Source organism: Apodemus sylvaticus, chromosome 4 (assembly GCF_947179515.1).
Source record: "Apodemus sylvaticus chromosome 4, mApoSyl1.1, whole genome shotgun sequence".
Taxonomy (NCBI): Eukaryota; Metazoa; Chordata; class Mammalia; order Rodentia; family Muridae; genus Apodemus; species Apodemus sylvaticus.
This window is the reverse complement of record NC_067475.1, coordinates 45,347,084-45,368,631: the sequence shown is the minus strand read 5'-3', so window position 1 is coordinate 45,368,631 and position 21,548 is coordinate 45,347,084. Positions and strand designations below refer to the sequence as shown.

The following is a 21,548-nucleotide window of genomic DNA, read 5'->3' as shown; positions in this document are numbered from 1 at the left end:
CTTTCACAAATCATTATGAGGAAGACTTACCATGACATATTAGTGGGGCTCACAAAACTCGTTCTCCTTTCCGTTGCTTTTCTTGTTTGGATGTTTTGTTTCTCCCGGAAGAGTCTCTGTAACACCTGGCTGATCGTACGCAGCAGCATCTGCCCTGAACTCTGTCTGCATCCTATCTTTCCGTTGGGATTATAGGCATGGACCATCACATCAGGCATTTTCTGTTCCCTCTTCTGTCCATCCTCCCTCAAAGCAGACAAAGAAGAAAATAAGGACGCAAATAGGAGAATGAAGTTTGACGATGTTTATGATTATGGCCTGGGATCTAGCTTCACCTGGCAAAATGGAGGCTGCGTTCTCATAACAATGGACTCGCTGGTGGATTTACAATAGCTCTATGGCATTTTTATTCAAAACCCTTAGTACCAGATGTTTTTCAAGATCTGATATATTTTGTATTTTAGAAATCTATGCATCCTGAGGCTCACACACCCAATACAAGAAGGGGACTTTGTAATAAAAAATTATTGCTTATGAAACAGAACACAGAGCATAAATTGTCTTGTGTCATTAAATGAATCTGTATTCTTCTTGTAAGAAACCCTGGGGTTTTGAAGTTGGTTTGGCTATTATAGTGGTATGCTTTCAGAATTGCTGATGTGATGATGAAAGAACAAATGGTAAATTTTATTTATAAACTATAGACTATTTTTAATTCTTTTTCCCTTCCTTTTCATTGTTGATTCTCTAAAATGTTTAATTTTAGCTTGTTCCTTTCAATTTTATCAACCACGAATAAATAGTAGATAAACCCAATAGACTGTTGGAATCGGGACAACAAATACTATGGATGTATCATTTGACATTAATAAAAATCCATTCATAAGTATATCTGCATTTGATAGGTGAGAAAGCTAAGGGGTTCGATGGTCTAATTGCTTGACGATCTTCTATTATGATGGAGCCCATTTTAAACACTTGATATTCAACCCCTTTGCCTATAGAGTCTACTATAGCTTCCTCACTTAGTCAATAAATCAGAACATAGACATCTCATTTTTTGTTAAAATCTTAAGCTGACTCTAAACCTTCTTATTAAGTTACAGGGTCATTTTTGCCATCTTGAAAAAAGAAATTTTATCCACTTCTCTCTAATACATGACCTTACTCATTTACAAATTGTTTTGAAGAAATCGCCACATGACAATTTATTGAGGGTCACGGAACATACTATCCATTTAGGATGCTTTTAAAGCCTTATTTAAAAATTGTGTGTTATCTAACTATGTAACAATGTCGAACTTTGAAGCAACACGTACTTTCACTGAAGCAAAGAAGTTAAATTTAAATCACTTGTAAACACATTTTGTAGGTGTTCCAAAACCAATATATTGAAGATGATCAAGAAGAAAATTCACAGGGGAGGTCCTTTAAAGACTGCCTTGCCAGGCTCTTCGGCTGGATAATGGGGATTAGCCACTGTGAACACCTCCAATTAAGGCAATAAACGTATGTGCGCATTAGCGCACTGGTGTTGGAGAATAAATACAGAGAGCTATGTCCTTCTGAGCAGGTTCCCCACACCACTACAGAAGAGCTGCAGCTCATGTTAGCTTGTCGGCTCCTGTTATTCTTGGTTCCTCAATGTGCCCACTCCCAGGAAATGCAGTATTCCTTAATGAAATAGCCCTTAGTAAGTCTGAAAATTTGTTTTCTAAAATCTTTTGATTTTACTTTTCTGAATTACTTTTCCATCTTCCTGGTTTGCTCCATGGCAAATCTTGTCAAATAACAAGCCATCACCAAATTCTGGTATCATGAAAAAGAATCAGCTCACATCACATTCTGATTGTGCTACATGCTTCCATTTATATGGTATAATCTGTATATAGAGAGAAATAATTAGTAAAATGGAGATTTTTTTCACATAGAATTTGGACTTAATAGAATGAATTCACATAGAATTAAGTTTGGACTTAAATTGGCCTGGAGAGATGGCTCAGTGGCTACGAGCAGTTGCTGTTCTAATGGAGCATTTAGCTCAGTTTCTAACACCTGTATCTGACTCCTCAGAAATGGGGAATATCAAAATTGGTCTTAAATTTTTGAAAATTCAGCATCTGAAATTTCAAAATGACTTTTAAGACACAAAGTTTTACCAGGGGACACCTGCACTTAAGGACGAGCCTCAGTATTTTGCCTGCTGCTGTGCTGTGGACTAGAAAGAATACTTGCTAAAGGGCACTTGGCAAGTCCTATTCTTCAACTACTTAATCTCTGTCTGTGTAACTCTGAACACAGCTACTCTGAACGGGCAGTGTGACGAGAGAGCCTTTTTGTGATGTTGGTGTGATACAATGATATTGAGCTTCATGCTCTATCTTAATGTGATCCCACATGTGTCAGGGCTAATTATACAGTGTCAAAATTTTACTATGTTATCTTAGTGTCTATGACATAGTGACAGGTCTGAATCTATTTCAGTATTAGCCATTCTAAAAGTTTACCTCTCTATAACTTATGGCTTTTTAAAAGAAGAAGAAGAAGCAAAAGGGATGAGGCTATAAGACTTCTGAGGTTGGAGTAAATCAAAACAACAACAAAACCCGACTTGTCCCGTGGAGTCTGAATTTATACCTCAAAAATGAAGTATGGAAGTAGATCTCTGCCAGCTAACAAATGCTATTTCAGTCCATGCATTTGCCCACCTCGCTCCACACCATCTGTTTCACAGGGAGCAATTACTCTGGAACTACAGCATGCACACTGAAATTCTGTTAAGCTCGAGCAGAATATTAATGTGTCTGCCATGGCCATTTTAATCTACCGAAATTTTAGTGCTAATTTTGAATAAAGCAGGTATAACATTTTTAATCTATTCGGTTAATTAAGAATACTGAGTAAAGATATACTTAGCTAACATTATGTAACAGAACAGAGAAGTAAGTTTAACAACACTGTGTTTTAGCAACAAACACGTGGGCCACAGTTCTGTATTAATAGTCATTTGTCAAAAATGCTAAATACTTTGTTAAATCAGTTGACCCAGGACTCTGACTTTGGAATCCCCTTTTCTTTTACAGAACCACATCACTGCCTTTGCGGAAGTCACATGATATTGAAGCAGATGGTTTTTCCCTGCACTGGACATCATCCCTATTTACCATACATTCATAACAAAGTTTATTTGACTACACAGGAAATTTATAAAGTTGATGGAGTCTTTTTATAATTTTAAAACTTGATAGCACCCTCCCCAGCCCTCCCTCCCACTAGACTGTGAGCTCCTTGGGAGCAGGACCATGGCTTTCTCTTCTGTATCCATCTCTACTACCCACGACAAAGCCCAGCACAAAGTGTGGGTGTTCAGTGAAAACGTGATGATAAAATGAACAAGTCAATTCTTAAATAAAATGGTTGCTTTAGTTTCTCAAAAGAATCTCTGTGACTATGTGGAAAGAAACCCTCACATGGGCTATATTTGTATAAAAGAAACCCTCTATTTTGGGCTAGTGAAGCCTTTTTAATTTTTCATATATCTATTCAGCAGTACAACATATTTAATTTGAAGTGGATTTTGAAAGTCCTGGGGGCTTTTTATTATGCAGCATGACATTATTCCCATTTTAACAGACTTCAGTGTGTGAAATCACTTTACTTTTAGAAAGTATGTCCTATACTAAATTGTTTGCTCATTATATTATGCTATATTTCACTTAAAACACCATTCATACTACATATTCTAAGACTGGTGCTTCTGCTTTTAAAGGGGAAAATGCCAATTTTTACTGTCACTGAATAATGTATCACAATTAAAATTATTTATTTGGACTTTTACTTTGACAGTTGTGGTTTAATGGTTGTGCTGCAATTTTTTAATGCAGGCAATATTTAAAATACATTAAGGTAAATCCAGCCATGATACCTTTGTTGTTGAGTAACTTTCCGTCATTAACCACCTCTCAAAAATGGCTATGGTCCATTATTAAATTTTCTAATTAGTCCAGAACTCAAATAATTTAAATGATAAAGAATCACACGTTAAAATACTATCGTGAAGATTCTAGAAATATGATTGTCTAAAACTTTAAATAAAACATATTTATCATTTAATCCTTGTGGCAATCCTATATAAATATTGAAAGATGCTTTTATTTACATTTGATAAAAATAAAACGAAAACTGATAGCATGCCCAGTCCATACCACTAGTCAGGGTAAATTCAGATTTAGCCTGAAACTCTCATTTTTCTCAAATATGCCACAGTTGCCTCAACATTTGTGACACTGGGGCCATTAAGAGGCCATTAGGGTCCTGAGAAACTACCTATGTTTAAGAAAAAAAATGAAGAACTGCTAAAATAGGGACACAGGAGATCTTCAGGATGTTAAATGCTTGCTTATGTGGAGGGACACAAGGCAAAGCTTTCAAACTCAGAGCTGTTTAGGATTCTATTTATAATTCTATTTAAAAATATTGAAGTTCTAGTGTCTGGCTGTGAGGCTATTGGTAGAAGAGAGGTCAAGTGAAGATTCTCAGCCCTGCTTGCTTCTCGGCTATCAGCCAGGAAAGAGGCTGAGGAACAGGCTGCACAGTGACCATGGGAGTTAAAGATGAACCAGGTATCTCCACAGAAGAAAGAGGATGAAGTCATGAGTCACTCTGCAGCCTCCAAAGCTAAAACAGGATACTTTGACTTAAATGTGCAGAAATTGATTCTTTTTAAATCTTTCTAGTCTTGAGAGAGTTGCAAAGAAACGTTTAATTTACTCTCTTAATTTCAGCAGAAATCAGCAAGTGATTAAAAAAATAAAAATAAAATAAAATAAAATAAAATAAACCAAAGGCTTTTCTGTTACTTCCAAATGGATTTCGATTGCCCAATTTCAGTCCTGCAGAAGTCAAAATACTAAAAGCCAATTTTAAAAACAAACAAACAAACAGCATTTCTATGAATTGCAGATTTCTATAGCAATTTTATTCCTTTGGAAGCATACTTTGCATGTCTTGACAATCGTTAGAGACAGTGTTTAGAAAGCATTAGTAATGGCCAATTTGCCTCCTAGAACTGAAATAAATGGTATGAATACAATGTCAGGCAAAGGCAGGGTGGCTGGCCAGGTGTGTACAGTTGTTCAAAGCTACTGGTCCTATATTTATTCAGAAGGATCCAGACAGGAATGGTTTTTCCCTTGGAGGCCTTAGCATTAGCAGAGATGAATTTTTTCCACCTTCCTAAAACTAATCAGATTAAAAGAGTTATAAATTAAAGAACCAATCAGGGTCAAAGTTAAAATCACTTCTGCTACTATATTTAACCATCATGAACCCAAGATTGTGCAATGACAAAAGTCCAGGAAAAATTAAAGATGCATGTGAATTAACCAAGGCCACCCAAGAGTGCTTAACCATGATATGAGTACTTAGAATTATTTTTAAAAATAAACCTTTAAGAGAACGTTAAAAAATGGCTGGAGCTGGATTTCAGTGATACAGCACTTGACTAGCATGCACAGGCCCTGGGTTCAATCCCTAGGACCTGTATAAGAAAGCACTAATATATAAATATGTACATACATAGTCTAGTATAAGCAGGCAACCACATGCCTTTCTGATAGAGACTCTCATTTTTACTCTGCTTCTTTGGGGCCCAGGTCAGTGTAAATTGTTCAAGCTGAAAACTTCAGTAGTATCTGTTTGCATGGCAGAAATTCTGCACAAGTCTTATCCGATGATGCCTAAGGTAACTTAAAAGGCTCTTTTATGTTAAAAGAGAGGTGAACCTTCTTTGACAGAGTTTGTCTATTCAACTTCTAACTGGGCCTCTCTTTTTCTCAGGATCTATCCTAGCCAAATATCTCATTACATTTCCATAGTTTTCTTTGTGAAAGAACAGTGGGGGAGAAAAGAATTCTCTGCTGTGTATTGTATTTTTCAAATAAAAATTTAAAAAATAAATTAAAAAAAATAAATTTCTTTTTCCCTCCTGGATTGGTCTTTATTGGGATTGAGGAATAAAGAATGTCTGCTAGTGTGCATGGAGTTAAGAGTTCTCATATTGGCTGGAGTTGTGTTTAAAAATGTCCCAAACTAGTCATTGTAGAGAGCTTCTAGATAAAGCAAATGGTATATCCTATATTCCATGAATATCCTGGAATCTGGTCAGGCTGCATAGTTACTAATTATAAATTTCTGGAAACTACTTTAGACACAAAACAGGTGTGTAATTTGTAGCCAATCTTCTTCCTGTGAACGACAAGGAACTAAGATGCAAATGTAACCCTTCATCCGGTTCCTATGGGTATCATCTATTAAACTTTGATTGTGTGCTCTGAAAGGTTACCCTTACAATCGATTGTTTTTGTACGCTGAAAACATGAATCTCACAAATTGCTTTGTATTTCAATTTCTTGGAATGCTATAAATTATAATTCTTAAAATATACAAATCAAGGTATTACATTCCAGATTACAAGAGACCACATCTCAAGTTAAAAAAAAAAACAAAAAGATATTTATGTTTTTCTTCTTTTGTCACCTTCAACTTAGATCATAGTTGTTTATTATTAGTGTAATGGTTGCATAGGATATAATTGATTAATGATACAGTACCGGTTTCCCCAAACGAACTAACTCAAAAGATCTGTGTTACACAAAGAGTTTCAAACAAGGAAGCATAGAGAAGGGAACACAAAGGCCCCTCCTCTCTTCAGATGAGACTCCAGATCTGAGTCCTTCTTTAGAAAGGTGATATAGACCACAGCTTTGCACAATGCAAACACATTGGTATTTCATTCTGATTTATAGAATTGTCATCAGTTGAAATCTGGTAGTGTTTTTTTTTCTCTTGAGAAGAAAATAAAATATATCTTAATTAAATTATTTTTAAAGAATGAAAAACTCCTTGTCTTAGTCAGGGTTTCTATTCCTGCACAAACATCATGACCAAGAAGCAAGTTGGTGAGGAAAGGGTTTATTGAGCTTACACTTCCATGTTGAGGTTCATCACTAAAGGAAGTCAGGACTGGAACTCAAGCAGGTCAGGAAGCAGGAGCTGATGCAGAGGCCATGGAGGGATGTTTCTTACTGGCTTGCTTCCCCTGGCTTGCTCGGCCTGCTCTCTTATAGAACCCAAGAACACCAGCCCAGGGATGGCACCACCCACAAGGGGCCCTCCCCACTTGATCATTAATTGATAAAATGCCCCAAGGCTGGATCTCATGAGGCACTTTCCCAACTGAAGCTCCTTTCTCTGTGATAACTCCAGCCTGTGTCAAGTTGACACACAAAACCAGCCAGTACAATTGACCCCTTGTCAACTTGACACACAAACACATCACTATTAAGCCTCAACCCTTACTCTCTTATTCATCCCCAAGATCTAAATTACTTTAAAAGACCCCAGGGAACCAAATAACCCTATTAAAAATGGGGTACAGATCTTAACAAAGAATTTTCATCTGAAGAAATTCAGATGGCCGAGAGGCACCTTAAGAAGTGCTCAACATCATTAGTCATTAGGGAAATGCAGATCAAAACAACCCTGAGATTTTACCTTACACCAGTCAGAATGGCTAAGGTCAAAAACTCAGGAGACAGCAGGTGTTGGCAAGGATGTGGAGAAAGAGGAACACTCCTCCACTGCTGGTGGGGCTGTAAGATGGTACAACCACTGTGGAAATCAGTCTGGAGGTTCCTCAGAAAACTGGACATGAGACTTCCAGAGGACCCTGCTATACCTCTCCTGGGCATATACCCAAAGGATTCCCCGGCATGCAATAAAGACACATGCTCCATTATGTTCATAGCAGCCTTATTTATAATAGCCAGAAGCTGGAAAGAACCCAGATGCCCCTCAAAGGAGGAATGGATACAGAAAATGTGGTATATTTACACAATGGAATACTACTCAGCAATTAGAATCAATGAATTCACAAAATTTTTAGGCAAATGGTTTGATCTGGAAAATATAATCCTAAGTGAGGTAACCCAATCACAAAAAAAATACACATGGAATGCAATCTCTGATAAGTGGATACTAATTAGCCCAGAAGCTCTGAATACCCAAGGCACAAATTGCATAACAAATGACTCCCATGAAGAAGTATGGAGAGGGTCCTGATCCTGGAAAGGATTGATCTAGCATGGGAAGGGAATATAAGGACAGAGAAAAAGGAGGGAGGTGATTGGAGAAGGAATGGAGAGAAGAAGGTTTATGGGACATATGGGGAGGGGGGATCCAGGAAAGGGGAAATCATTTGGAATGTAAACAAAGAATATAGAAAATAAAAATATTAAAAAAAAGTTCAATCATTTTAAAATATCCAATATCTTTAAAATTCAAAGTCTCTTAACTGTGGGCTACACTAAAATACTTTCTTCCTTCAGGAGGGAAACATATCAGGGCACAGTCACAACCAAAAGCAAAACTCAGACTCCAAATGACCAATGTCTGGGATCCAACTCACAATCTTCTGGGCTCCTCCAAGGGCTTAGGTCACTTCTCCAGATCTGCCCTTTGTAGCACACAGCTTGTCTTCTAGACTCCAGCTGCCTGTACTCCACTGCTGCTGCTGTTCTTGGTGGTCATCTCATGGTACTGGCATCTCCAAAAACGCTGCTATCTTCCACTGTAATTAGGCTTCACCAATAGCCTCTCATAGGCTCTCTTCATGGTGACAAGTCTCTGCTCCTATGCATGACTCATTCAAGTCCTGGGCCATGAATTGCAACTGAGGCTGCACCTTCACCAATGGCCTTCTGTGGCCTCTCACTGTTCCAAGAGCCTCAGCTGCTCTTCATGACCCCTTCATGCCTTCAAAACCATTACCATCTGGGTGACTCTTACACAGTACCAAGTCCAGCCACAGTACAAAATACAACTGTGGCTATCTCTGAAACACACTCTCTGTGCTCTCAGAAAACACTTCCAAGAAGATTTCATCTCAGTGATGCTGGTCTCTTCTTAATCACTGCTAATTTCTTAGCTCCAGCTAACCAGCATCAATAGTCCCAGTAACACAAAGATTTGCTTTAGTGGTTCTGGTATCTTGTTACTTACAGCTGATTCTTCAGCCCCAGCTAACTAAAACCACAGAATCGTCACAATCAAAACATGGCCACTGTAAGAGTCTTTAATCTTCCCTCTGAAATTTCACAAGTCAGGCCTCCATCTTCTGCACTGTTCATAACATTGTCTTCCAAGCTCCTACAGAACTTTCCACAGCTTTTCTAGCTCAAAGTTCCAAAGTCCTTTCACAATCCTCCCCAAAACATGGTCAGGTTGTCACAGGAATACCCCATTATGCTGGTACCAATTTGTCTTAGTCAGAGTTTCTATTCCCGCACAAACATCATGACCAAGAAGCAAGTTGGGGAGGAAAGGGTTTATTGAGCTTACACTTCCACATTGCAGTTCATCACTAAAGGAAGTCAGGACTGGAACTCAAGCAGGTCAGGAAGCAGGAGCTGATGCAGAGGCCATGGAGGGATGTTTCTTACTGGCTTGCTTCCCCTGGCTTGCTTAGCGTGCTCTCTTATAGAACCCAAGAACACCAGCCCAGAGATGGCACCACCCAAAAGGGGCCCTACCCACTTGATCACTAATTGAGAAAATGCCCACAGCTGGATCTCATGAGGGCACTTCCCCAGCTGAAGCTCCTTTCTCTGTGATAACTCCAGTCTGTGTCAAGTTGATACACAAAAGCCAGTACACTCCTCTAAACCACACAATAACTTTTCATTTTAATCCTGTTTCCTGGAAGATATTCTCCTCATAAACAAAGTCCAGCCTTCATTGTTCCAGAATTTTACTGAATGGTCTGTGTATCAAATGATTCACATATAGTGAGTAAATGAGAGTTTAAAACACATGCATAGTCTTTCTCAGGAGCATGAAGGTTATCATCAGACTATATGCTGGTCTTAGATGGCTTGAGAAACTGATGGAGTGGATGCCAAGACAGATGAGAAACTGGGGTTGTGTTTTATCTTAAATTTGTCACAAACTTCTATTGCTTCTAAATGTTCAAGTATAATCTTCCTGATTGAATTCCTTACCTTTATGAGGACTCTGTCTATTAAGTAAGAATACTCCAAAATAACAGTGAAAAAAAAAAAAAGGCTATGGTAACCGAACAGGGACAACTACAACACCAGGCAGCAGTTACATCCACAAATGGTCAGACTCCTTAGGAAGCTTTCTTTCTTTTACTTAAATTTTCAGAAAACTTGATAAGGCTTTTAGTTAGAATTTAACATTTTACATCATTCTTCATATCTTCATATGCAATAACTAAGAAAGAAGACATGTTATATGCATGGTGGCAGGAACAAGACACTGACTGCTCACACATTTAAAAAGCAGAGCACAATAAATGATTGCTAGTGATCAACTGACTTTATGCATCTTATAAAGTCTTGTATATGGAGTATATTATATATATATATATATAATATCATATGTATTATATATATTAAAGGTATAAAGACATATACACATATACATTATATAGCTCTTGTTCAAGAAATGCCCCCCCCCAATTAAGATGAATAGCCCCACATTAATAAATATGATCAGGACTGCTTTCCACAGGCATGCCTGAAGTCCCATTTTCCAGATGATCAAATAGTCTATCAAATTGAAAATTAACCCTACCAATCACAGCTTGTGTCTAATAATGTCACTTCTTTCAGATTGATCACTAAACATTTGATATTCTGTTCAAACACAGAGAATACAAAGGTAACTTGTGGAATCTTTTACAAAGTGTGTAATTAAAAGCAGACTTGACCAATGAGACTGAAGCTGAGCAAAGAAAAGTGAGAAGATGATTTGAAATTAGGACATGTTTAGAGACTCAAGAGATATTAATGTTGGCGCACCGTCTAAGAGATTTAAAAACTGCGGCCACAGACTCTCAATTGAGGTGAGCTTATTGGTAGTCAAGGAAGGCAGTCAAGATAGAAAGGTTGAATTTGTCCCTGAGGCTGAGGAATGGAGCCCCATTATCAGTCCTTGCTTATCATTTCATGAGGGCTGGGTCCAGCTTCTAACACCAAATAAACTAAATGTAGAGGCGCAAGCCCATCATCCCAGTGCCCTGGAGTGGGATGATCAAAAATAGGAAGTCATCTTCAGATACACAGTGACCTTGAGTCAGTCTATGATGTATGAGACTCTGCCTTTAAAAATAAACAAACAGGGCTGGAGAAAAAGCTCAGCAACGGTTAAGAGCACTGCTCTTCCAGAGGTCCTGAGTTCAATTCCCAGCAACCACATGGTGGCTAACAACTATCTGTAGTGGGGATCTGATGCCCTCTTCTGGTGTGTCTGAAGACAGCAACAGTGTCCTCACATACATTAAATAAATAAATAAATAAATAAATAAATAAATAAATAAATAAAACAAACCTCATAGGTAGCATTTCCAACAAAAGCCTTCCCATTATTGCAACTCTCTGAAATACTCTGCAACAATAAAAAAAAAAAGATAAAGTATTGATATCCAATTCAAACTTTGGAACCAGAGAAACAAATCAAAAATTATTGGAAAGATACTCCGTAGACAAAGTTAAATGATACAAACAGGAAAGTCTGCAAACACTTTTCTAATGTATCTTAGCTTGGACTGATATGTTTAAAGGCCATAGTCTAAGTTGTTTAAAACCAAACCTGTGGGCTCGGGGGGAGAGGGGGAGGCACAGATCAGTGCAAGAACACTTGCTATTCATACATTTAGACCTGAGTTTAAGTCCTCAGCCCCTATGTAAAAGTATGGGTGTGCCATTACAGCCCTGAACCCTCAGCGCCTTGGGAATGGAGACAGGAAGAGGTCTGAGACTCCTGTCACCAGGTTCAGTGAGAGACACTCTCCCCCTCCCAACATGTAAATGCACCCCCTACTCCCAACACCAGTGGGGGGGACTGGAAGAGAGAGAGAGAGAGAGAGAGAGAGAGAGAGTGAGAGAGGTGTTGTAAATGATAAATAAAATATATACATTCGATATACATTCCTTGATCACCATTATCGGTGCTATGTTATGAATTCAGTTGACGAGTTGATGTGGTCAAAGTCTTCTACAGTTTCTTTCTCAGTAAAGTTGAAGAGAGAGCCAGGAAGTGAAGAGACAGTGACAAAGATTGAGGGAGGAAGAGTACTTCTGCAGGAGGAGAAAGGTTTTTCTCTGTTCTCTTGCTTCTTGGGGAGATCCTAATCCATTCCAGGAGAAGGGTCCCACTATTCATGACCTCCCAAAGTTCCCACCTCATTTGATATCACACTGGGAACAGAAGCATTGACATTAGAATTGGTGGAAGGCAGCTAAATATTCAGTCCTTAACAGAACTACTCAATGGCATGTTTATAAAACAAAACACAAAACAAGACAAATAAACAAACAAAAATTCTTTCTTAATGTTTCTGTTTTAAAATACTGAGTAAATTGCCTTGACTACTCTTAATTCTTTCTTTCATTCCTTTTTCTTTTTTCTATTTATTTGAGACAGGGTTTCATTATATAACTCTGTCTGTATGTTGTATGCTGGGATTAAAGGCATATGTCACTATGCCCAGTAGCTTAAAATTATCTCATACATTCAAAAGTATGAGAAAATTTTTATGCATTGACTAAGATTTTTTTATTAGTATGCTTTTTTATTTACAGTATGCTTTCAGCCTGTATGTCCACTCTTATGGTCCATACTACTATTTAAAGCTAGAGACACCTGTGTATAAATATATACATGTATGTGTGTATGTATATGGAGATACAGAGAAATATATAGAGGTGTGTATATGGATATGCACATGTATAAAATCTCATATACAAGTGTTACGTGCAAAGCACTTACGTATAAAGGCTCCTATATAAAGTTGTTTTAAAAAAATATTCTATTTATTTTACAATAACAGATAGAAATAGAAACCATCTCATGTTAATTTTAATTTGAATCTGTGCCAATTTACTTTTTTTTAAGTCCAAATCAAGGAATAATGGTCTGACCCGTGGTCTAGAAGTGTTTGCATTAGGAGTGCATCAGCCAGCCAGACGGTTCATTGCCAAGGGAGGAGGAGGAATCAGACAAAGCAGATTTCCCTGAATAATTTCGGCTTGCTATTTTCAGCAGTCTTTTATAATTACATTGCTCAGTTTAGCCTTTGACCATGAATCATTCCTCTCTCTGCTCGAATGCAACAAAACTCTTGGAAATAATAAAGAGGCAAAGAGCTCATTTTCCTGACGTAAAGAATCTCAGAAGCTGTGATTGCTTGTTTGACCATTACTTTTTCTGTTCACTTTCTTCTGGAACTCTCTGCCCTCTGCTGTTAATTCTCATTATTTCTTGTCTTTAAAACCATCTCCTGGGAACTCTCCCCTTTGATTCTAGTTTTCTGCTGAATTACCACAGGATGCCAGGAGAGAGTGTGAAAAAAAAATGGCTAAAGAAATAAATGTTCATTTTTAGAATGGTCTGTAAGTAAGAAGCTTGATTTCAAAGGTTTTGTGTTTCTAACTGGCTGAGGGGTGTCTCTGGGTTTGGATGAAAATCAGAAAAAGGAAAACTATAGCTCCTTCTGCGCCAGCAGCCCTGTATTCTGGGTACCCGAACCCTTGGTCTTAGTACAACAACCTTCAGTATCGGTGACCCAGAATGAGGGGTTGATATGGCAGGTCTGCCCCCAGGGGTTAGGATGCTGTTACTGTTCTAGACTGTGTTTTGACAGCTCAAGTTCACAGCTCTGGGTGGCTTTCTGGAACCCTTCTGGCTCCAACATTTGCAGGTCTTCCAGTCTGGCGCTCTCTTTCTAGTCTCTTACCTTCTTACTCTGCTCCTAAGTATTCACTGCCCTTTGCCTCTCTGCAGCCCCTGCCTCAGCTGCTCTCCTGAACTCTTCTTCCTTGGTCATCTTTGCTGTTGTTGGGTATGCCAGGGCTAGACATTCCTAATGTTACCTCCTCTTTATGCAACCAGTTCAGTCACCTCTACCAGGGATAAAAGACCAAAACTAAACACAAAACCCACAGGATGTGCTTACACTGAAGTCAGTGGTGCTGCAGGACATACCACACAAAAGAAGTCCCTGCCCATTACTGCCCCAGGGTGACTGGAGTACTGTCTAACTAGTTATGTGTGAGCATTACTGTCAAAGGTGCTGAGGCACTCCTCCAAATCTGCGCTAGTGACAGCTAAAGTAGCTGAGGATGCAGTTAGCTGGAACTATCTGGGAATGACCTCTAGGGGGAATCCTCTAATCATCTAAGCATCAAAGTTGTCATAGCTCTGGATGGCACTTCATAAATTCCCTAACCTTAGAAAATTTGGGACTTCCATGGCTACTCTGGCCCCTTTTATATGTTGGCCACTGAAATACAATTTTCCCTTGGCAGTCAGAAGGACTTCAATTCAATCAGATGGTGAAATTATGGAAGAAGGAGTGGCTTTTTGATTGACAGCTCTCTGGACTTCTCAGAAAAATGGTGCATGGAAGTTGCAATTACCACTTTACTCAGCCTAGATCTTCCAAAGTGCCAGCGCATCAGTTATGATCTCAGCAGAGTCGGGAAGGAAGAGGACAGCAGTTTCCGAGCCAAACTTCATCTCTGCCCACCTTGAGGTAATTGCTTGCTTTCAATCAGAGAAAATTACTCTTTCAGTCCTTCATGGGGGAAGAGACCAGCAGTTTTCAATCAAGCAAACATATTGCTGAAGCTTTGCATCTTCTGTCACTTCAAAGGATTGATAGAAGATGCACACAACGAAGATTTAACATGGAATTAACAATTTCAGTAATTTGTTTTATCTGATAATGTCTGTCTAACCTCTCCTCCTGCCATCTAACTTTAAAGAGAATAAGGTCCTCTTGTTCTGTCTCTCAGCCATGGCAGCTGCCTTCTCTAGGGAAATAGAAAGAGAAATCGCTAGTCTCTTCCTCTAATACAAACACTGATTTTGGTGAGATACAGGCATCACCTTTGTGACTCCACTTAATTTTACTTGACTCCTTGTTTCTAAACACAGTCACATTCAGTACTAAGGTTCCTGCACATGAATTTGGATAGGTGTTGGGACAGCTCTCCACTGTAAACAAAATTTCATTTTCTATGATTATGGCCTATGGGAAAACTGAAGAAGGCTGCTATAGTTTCATTTCCAGTGCTGAGATAAACTATTCTGACCAAAGTAGAATAAGAAAGAAAGTATTTTAGCTCACAATTCCAGCTTAAAGTTCATCACTGCAGGGAATCCAAGAGGCAGGTGCTTGAAGTGGCTAGTCATGTCTTCAAGTCAAGAACAGAGAACAAGAACACATGCATACCAGTGCTCAGCTAATAGTCTTCATTCATACAGTATATGATCCTCTGTCCCAGCAATGGTGCTCCCCACAGTGCATGGATCTTCCCACCTCAACAAATTCACCCAAGGCAATCTCCACACAGACACGCCTCCAGAGCAATCTAGTCTGAATAATTCCTTATGGATTTTTAATCTACCCAACTGATTCCACATTGGTAAGTTAAGCAACAAAACTCACATTACAGATTCCCTATATCCACATGGACTTAAACCAGTTAGGATTATATAGACTCTACTTGTCTCATAAAGTAGCTGGGGTTTGTGATAAGTTTTTTCTCTTTTGTTAATCTAGCATATTTGTGGACTTCAGGTGCCCTTTAAGATTTAAATTAAATTATTTAATTATAAAATGTAGGGCAATTATTATACATTTAATATAGATAGGTGTAGCTTGTAGTAAGTTCTTTCTTACTACTAGTAAAAGTAAAATTAAAAAATGAGATTTAGAGATGCCATGGTGTAGCATAGTTTGGAAGAAACCCAAGAAATATCAAATAATTGGTCCACTGTTACAATTCTTTTTGTTAAAAGTTCAAACATTTGGGGCATGAAATATCACTGCTATGGAAATTTAAAAATCTTGCTATGTAACAATTACTTTTCCAGGTACAATGATAAAAATCCTCTGACAAAAGCAACTTCTCAATATAAGGGTTTATTTTGACTCACTGTTCAAATGTACAGTCCATAACTGTAGAGGAGTCAAGATGGTGGAGCTTGAAACACCTGTCTACATGGTATCCTTAGAAAGATGAACTCGATAGAGACTCACTGCTGAGCTACCTTCATCCTTCTTATGTAGCCCAGAACCAAGCCTAGGAAATGGAACTGTTCTCTCTCCAGGTTATGTCTTCTCACCTCAATTCACCTAGCAAGAGGACCTCTCATAGAAATTCTCAGAGACTTGCCTAATCTAAATGTTCTCCCAAGATGCACATGGAGGCCTGAAGGTCTCTCTCCTACGTGCGTCAAGATCCTGTCAGATGGACAATCAGTATCAACCATCACAATTAGCTACCTCTATCTGTGGTTCAGTGCCTTGTATTATAAGAGAACAACTTGTGTATTATAAATCAAATGAAAAGGGTCTTCAATTTCAAATGCGAAATTTATAACATATGGTGATAGGCTGCTGGGATCATAGCCATACGATTTCAGTTATCTTTGTATTTATTCTAAATACTTGATCCTAATCATAAAATACTGAAGACATATGGACATGACAGCTGGGCTATGATCAACTGAAACTTTAATACTGTTCATTTTAACAATATATATGTTTTAAATAATATTACTATATTTCAACTCCCATTTTTCACTATTTCTACATCTTTCCATTTCAACAAACTTCCAGAAAAAATGTGCAGATAACAGAAATAACACAGAGCTAATTATCGTCCAACCAGTCTACATTTTATGACATAATTTTGGTACACAGTCTATATCTGTCTAAGTTTTGCTATGATGAAATACCATGACCACAAACAAGCTTGGGAGAATAGGGGTTTATGTAGGCCTAAACTTCTATATTATTGCTCATCATTGAAGGAAGCCAGAACAGGAAGGCAGAAACTCAAACAGAGAAGGAACCTGGAGTCCAGAGTGAGTCACAGATGAGTGCTGCTTACTGCTTCTCATGCTTTGATCAGTCTGCTGTTTTATGGAATCAAGGACCACCAGCCCAGAAATGGCACCACCAACAATGGACTGGGCTGTCCCCTATCACTCACTAATTAAGAAAATGCCCTATAGCCAGATTTCATGGAGGTATTTTTCAATTGAAGTTTCTTCTCTCAGATAACTTTAACTTGTTTCAAGTTTACATAAATTTATTTAGCATAATATCCTATATAAATGTTGATGTATGTATATTAAATATATACATTCATGTATATGTAGATTATATGTAGATTATATCAATACACATATACAATTTTGGGTAATTGGCTAGTGAAATACTTTTGTTTATCTTGTTATATGGTGAACATTGAACTTCTGACATTCATTTCAAGTTCTAATCCTTATTTTAGAATGTGATGTGACCTTATTTGGAAATAAGTTAACTTGTATATATGTGGGGGAAAAAAGGAGAGGCAAGTATGGTGGGTTAAATCCACAAGTTCATAGTTTTATACTTTATTATTAAAGAATAAAACAAAAAAGGAGAAAGAGAAGAGAGAAAGAGAAGATAGATAAGGGATGGACATGACCACATAGAAGAGGGAGAAAGGAGAGAGATGGGGAGACACGAGAGAGATAATGGAGCGGGGATAAGGGAGTGAGGAGGGGCAGGAAGCCTCCATTTATAGTAAGCTGGGTTAACTGATAACAGCCAGGTAACTGAGGAACGGGGAGAGCCTGGCTGTAGCCAGGTGACTGCAGAGGTGGAGTCCAGCTAGAATACTAAGGCATGGGGCATGGCCACACGTGACTTATGGCCATAGGATTATGGAGTTGAGTCTCCAGAGTGACCTTGTCCAACCAAGCTACACACACTACAGTCCCACAGATATAAAATAATTAAATTATGAAATTGAGATTGAAATGACACCATACTGTAGTAGGAAATGTTTCTAGTTCGGTATGATTGGCATCTTTATAAAAATGAGAAATTTGGATACACATACAGAGGGAGAGAGGGATGGATATGTAAGGATGAATCCAGAGATCACAGTGATAAATATCATTTGTAAGAAAGTTAGTGCCGTGAATCATCAGAAGGTAGGTGAGAGAAATATGTTCTGATCATCGCCTCAGACACAAACAACCAGGATGCTAACTATATTTAATTTGTTTTAAGAAATCTCATTTAGTTCTCCAAATTGGTCTCAAACTCCAGGGCTCAGGTTATCCTGTGACTTCTGCCTGCCAAGTGCTAGGACTGATGCGATGGGGCAGATACCATGATCAGTCCACATGCTGTTTGGAACATGCTCTAGACATATGAGACAATAGATTTCCACTGTTGCACAACCTGACTTGTGGTAATCCAGCCCTAAAATGTTTATGCCCAAGGTAACCTGGAATAAATGCATAAGCATCAAGTGCGTATCTTGGCTTCCCCACTGCTAGCTCTGTGATTAAGGTCATGCTATCTGAACTTGCCACATTCAGGTTATAGAAGATTATAATAGGTTAGAGTAGACTCTAGTATAGTGACTATGAATCTCAGCCTCCTGGAATGAACATTATTTTGGATTCTTATTACATGTCTCTCAAGTGTTATTTAGAAGTGCTGGCCTATTTAATAGCTGCCTTACAGTGAGATCTAGTCTAGCAGAACGAGCTGTGGTGGAGAAAGAGGCTAGGTTGATGCTGGGATTATGTACTCTGCCACAATCATGTCATTTTAACCTTTCATCAGACAGAGCACATCCCTGTGGCTATACTCAGAAACAAAAGCATTGGGGAAGGAATAGACAGACCAGGCATCTTTAAATAGTCCCAGTGACCATCTGTCAGATGGATACATTAATAAACAGAAATTGATTAATCAAATCATCATTCAACAATGTTTATCAAATTCCTGCCATGGGCCAGGCCCTCTCACATATCTAAGTGCCAAATAGTATTATATAAACCAAAGCTCCTGTCACCAGAAAATTTCCAGTGTATTGGAGGATTCAGAAAAATTAAGAGGTACATAAATGCACAGTATGATTGGAGATACTCATAATTATTGTGAAGAAAAAGTAAAGCAAAACCACAGGTCCAGAAGGCAGAGGCAGGGTGGACACTCTAGGCAAAAATACCTCACAAACATTCTATTTCCCCCTCTACTCTAGACAACATCATCATTAGCATAAATGAAAAGAGACTTACAGTGACAATTTCAAAAATTTGACTATGAAACACAGGGGAAAAAAAGATTAAAGTACCCAATTTTGAAAAGGTTGTAGTGTTAACGAATGCAGACCTGTATTTCTGCTAACAGTATCCCGCACACACCCCTGCACCCCTCCCCTGGAATGTAATTTGGTGCTATATTTCATGAGCCACTAAAATACTTATAACATTCACTCAGTAATTTCATTCCTGTGAATTGGTCTCCAAAAGTAATATAATTTAATAATCACAGAGATGATTGCTGCAATGTTATTTATGATAGCAGAAACAATCTAAATATATGGCAATGGGGGAGTGGTTAAATAGATTATGGCTTACCAATTATACAGAATACTATGTAGACATTAAATTATAATTATGCACATTATGTAGCAATGTGAAAAAATGTTTATGATATAATTTAAGTTTTAAAATATGCAAATTATACCCCGTGATTACTATTATGTAAAAATCATGTATGTAAATGTGTGAGATTAAAAAGAATGTATAAAAGTGAAATGTAGAGTGTGCAAATTTCTAGTGATTAAAACATACATTTTAATGATTTCTTTACCTCTAGCAAATGTTTAAAATGTACTTCTGTAGTATTACTTCTGTAATGAATTTACTAACTAAGAGAATCATGGAAAATAAGAATCTTTATCCAACATATTTTATCTTAATTGAAATCTTAATTTGTACATGACCTAGTCTAACTGGCTTTATTCTATAGTACTTTATGTCCCCTCCTAATCCACCTATTTAATATCCACATTAAAATTATTAAACAAGGATTTCTGTCTTAAACAAACACATTAATACTGAATTTAGGTACTGACATATTCAGCCTTAACAATATTTTTGAAAATATCACTTGAAGATTATTATGAAGAAATGTGTGGAAATGGAGAGACAATTCCTAATAGCTTATAGCCATAATTTCTTTTCTCTATGCAAATATTTTATGCCTCTCCAAAGAGTATTAATAAAAGCTATAAGAAAATAAAATAATATCATTTGCTGTTTTTTTCTTTTTTAACATAATATTCTTATTGATGTTTTGAAGGAATTTCACATTATATACCTCATTACACTCATTTGCCAGTCCTTCCATGTCTGCCCCAATCTTTGTAACCTTTACGTGTGTGTGTGTGTGTGTGTGTGTGTGTGTGTGTGTGTGTGACACAGTTGGACAGGACATGCAGCTCCAGGTACTGAGATATCATAAGTTTAACATCACTTGGGACATAGACCACCAGGCTTCTGCCTGAACCCAAGGCCTGGGCAGCTCTGCGGTTTGTCTGGGTTCCAGCCTGTCATGGGTCCTTTGCCCTGCACTTGGAGGGGCTCCTGACCAACATCTTAGCTCCCAGGTGGCCAGGATAGGCAGCTCCAGGTACACAGAGACAACCCTGAGTATAACATTGCTTGGGGAAAGGCACACCAAGGATCCAACTGCACCCAAGAGTAGGGCAGCTCATCAGTAATCTGTGCCAGGGGAATCCCAGTCATCCAGAGGACCAGAAATAGACTTACAGGCCCACAGGAGGTTCAAGCACCAGGCAGTGACAACAGGACCAACTAATGCCAGAGACAACCAGATGGCAAAAGGCAAATGTAGAAACCTTACTAACCAAAATCAAAGCAATATGGTAGCATCTGAACCCAATTCTCTGACAACAGCAAGTCCTGGATACCCCAACACACCAGAAAAACAAGATTTGGATTTAAAATCACTGGTCATGATGCTGATAGAGGAACACAAGGGCATAAATAAATCTCATAAATAAATACAAGAGAAAATGGATAAAAAGTTAGAAGCCCTTACAAGGGAAACACAAAAATCACTTAAAGAAATGCAGGAGAATATGGGTCAACAGATAGAAGCCAATAAAGAGGAAATGCAAAAATCACTTAAAGAAATACAGGAAAACTTGAGTCAACAGGCAGAAGTCATGATAGAGGAAACACAAATATCTCTTAAAGAATTACAGGAAAACACAAAGAAACAAGTGGAGGAACTGAGCAAAGTCATCCAGGACCTAAAAACAGAAGTAGAAACAACTAAGAAATCACAAAGGGAGACAACTTTGGAGATTAAAACAAACAAACAAACAAACAAAAAAAACAAAAAAAGCAAAACTTGGGAATAAATCAGGGATCATGGATATCAATATCAACAACAGAATACAAGAGATAGAAGAAAGAATCTCAGATGCCAAAGATACCATAGAAACCATTGACTCAACAGTCAAAGAAAATGCAAAATGCAAAAAGCTTGTAACCCAAAACATCCAGGAAATTCAGGATACAATAAGAAGACCAAACCTAAGGATTATAGGTATAGATGAGAGTGAAGCTTTACA

The 21,548-nt window shown here is 38.0% G+C and overlaps 1 protein-coding gene across 2 annotated transcripts in view; it reads left to right on the top strand.

The window, feature by feature from the left end:
- Plppr5 (phospholipid phosphatase related 5) overlaps positions 1 to 3,997 on the top strand; it is a 112,843-nt gene extending 108,846 nt beyond the window's left edge. For both annotated transcript variants that reach the window (XM_052178511.1, XM_052178510.1), the window contains exon 6: positions 3,084 to 3,997. In XM_052178511.1, coding sequence (XP_052034471.1) covers positions 3,084 to 3,116 — 33 coding nt within the window. In that variant the 3' untranslated portion in view covers positions 3,117 to 3,997. The remainder of the gene's footprint in view (positions 1 to 3,083) is intronic.
- The last annotated feature ends 17,551 nt before the right edge of the window (positions 3,998 to 21,548 follow it).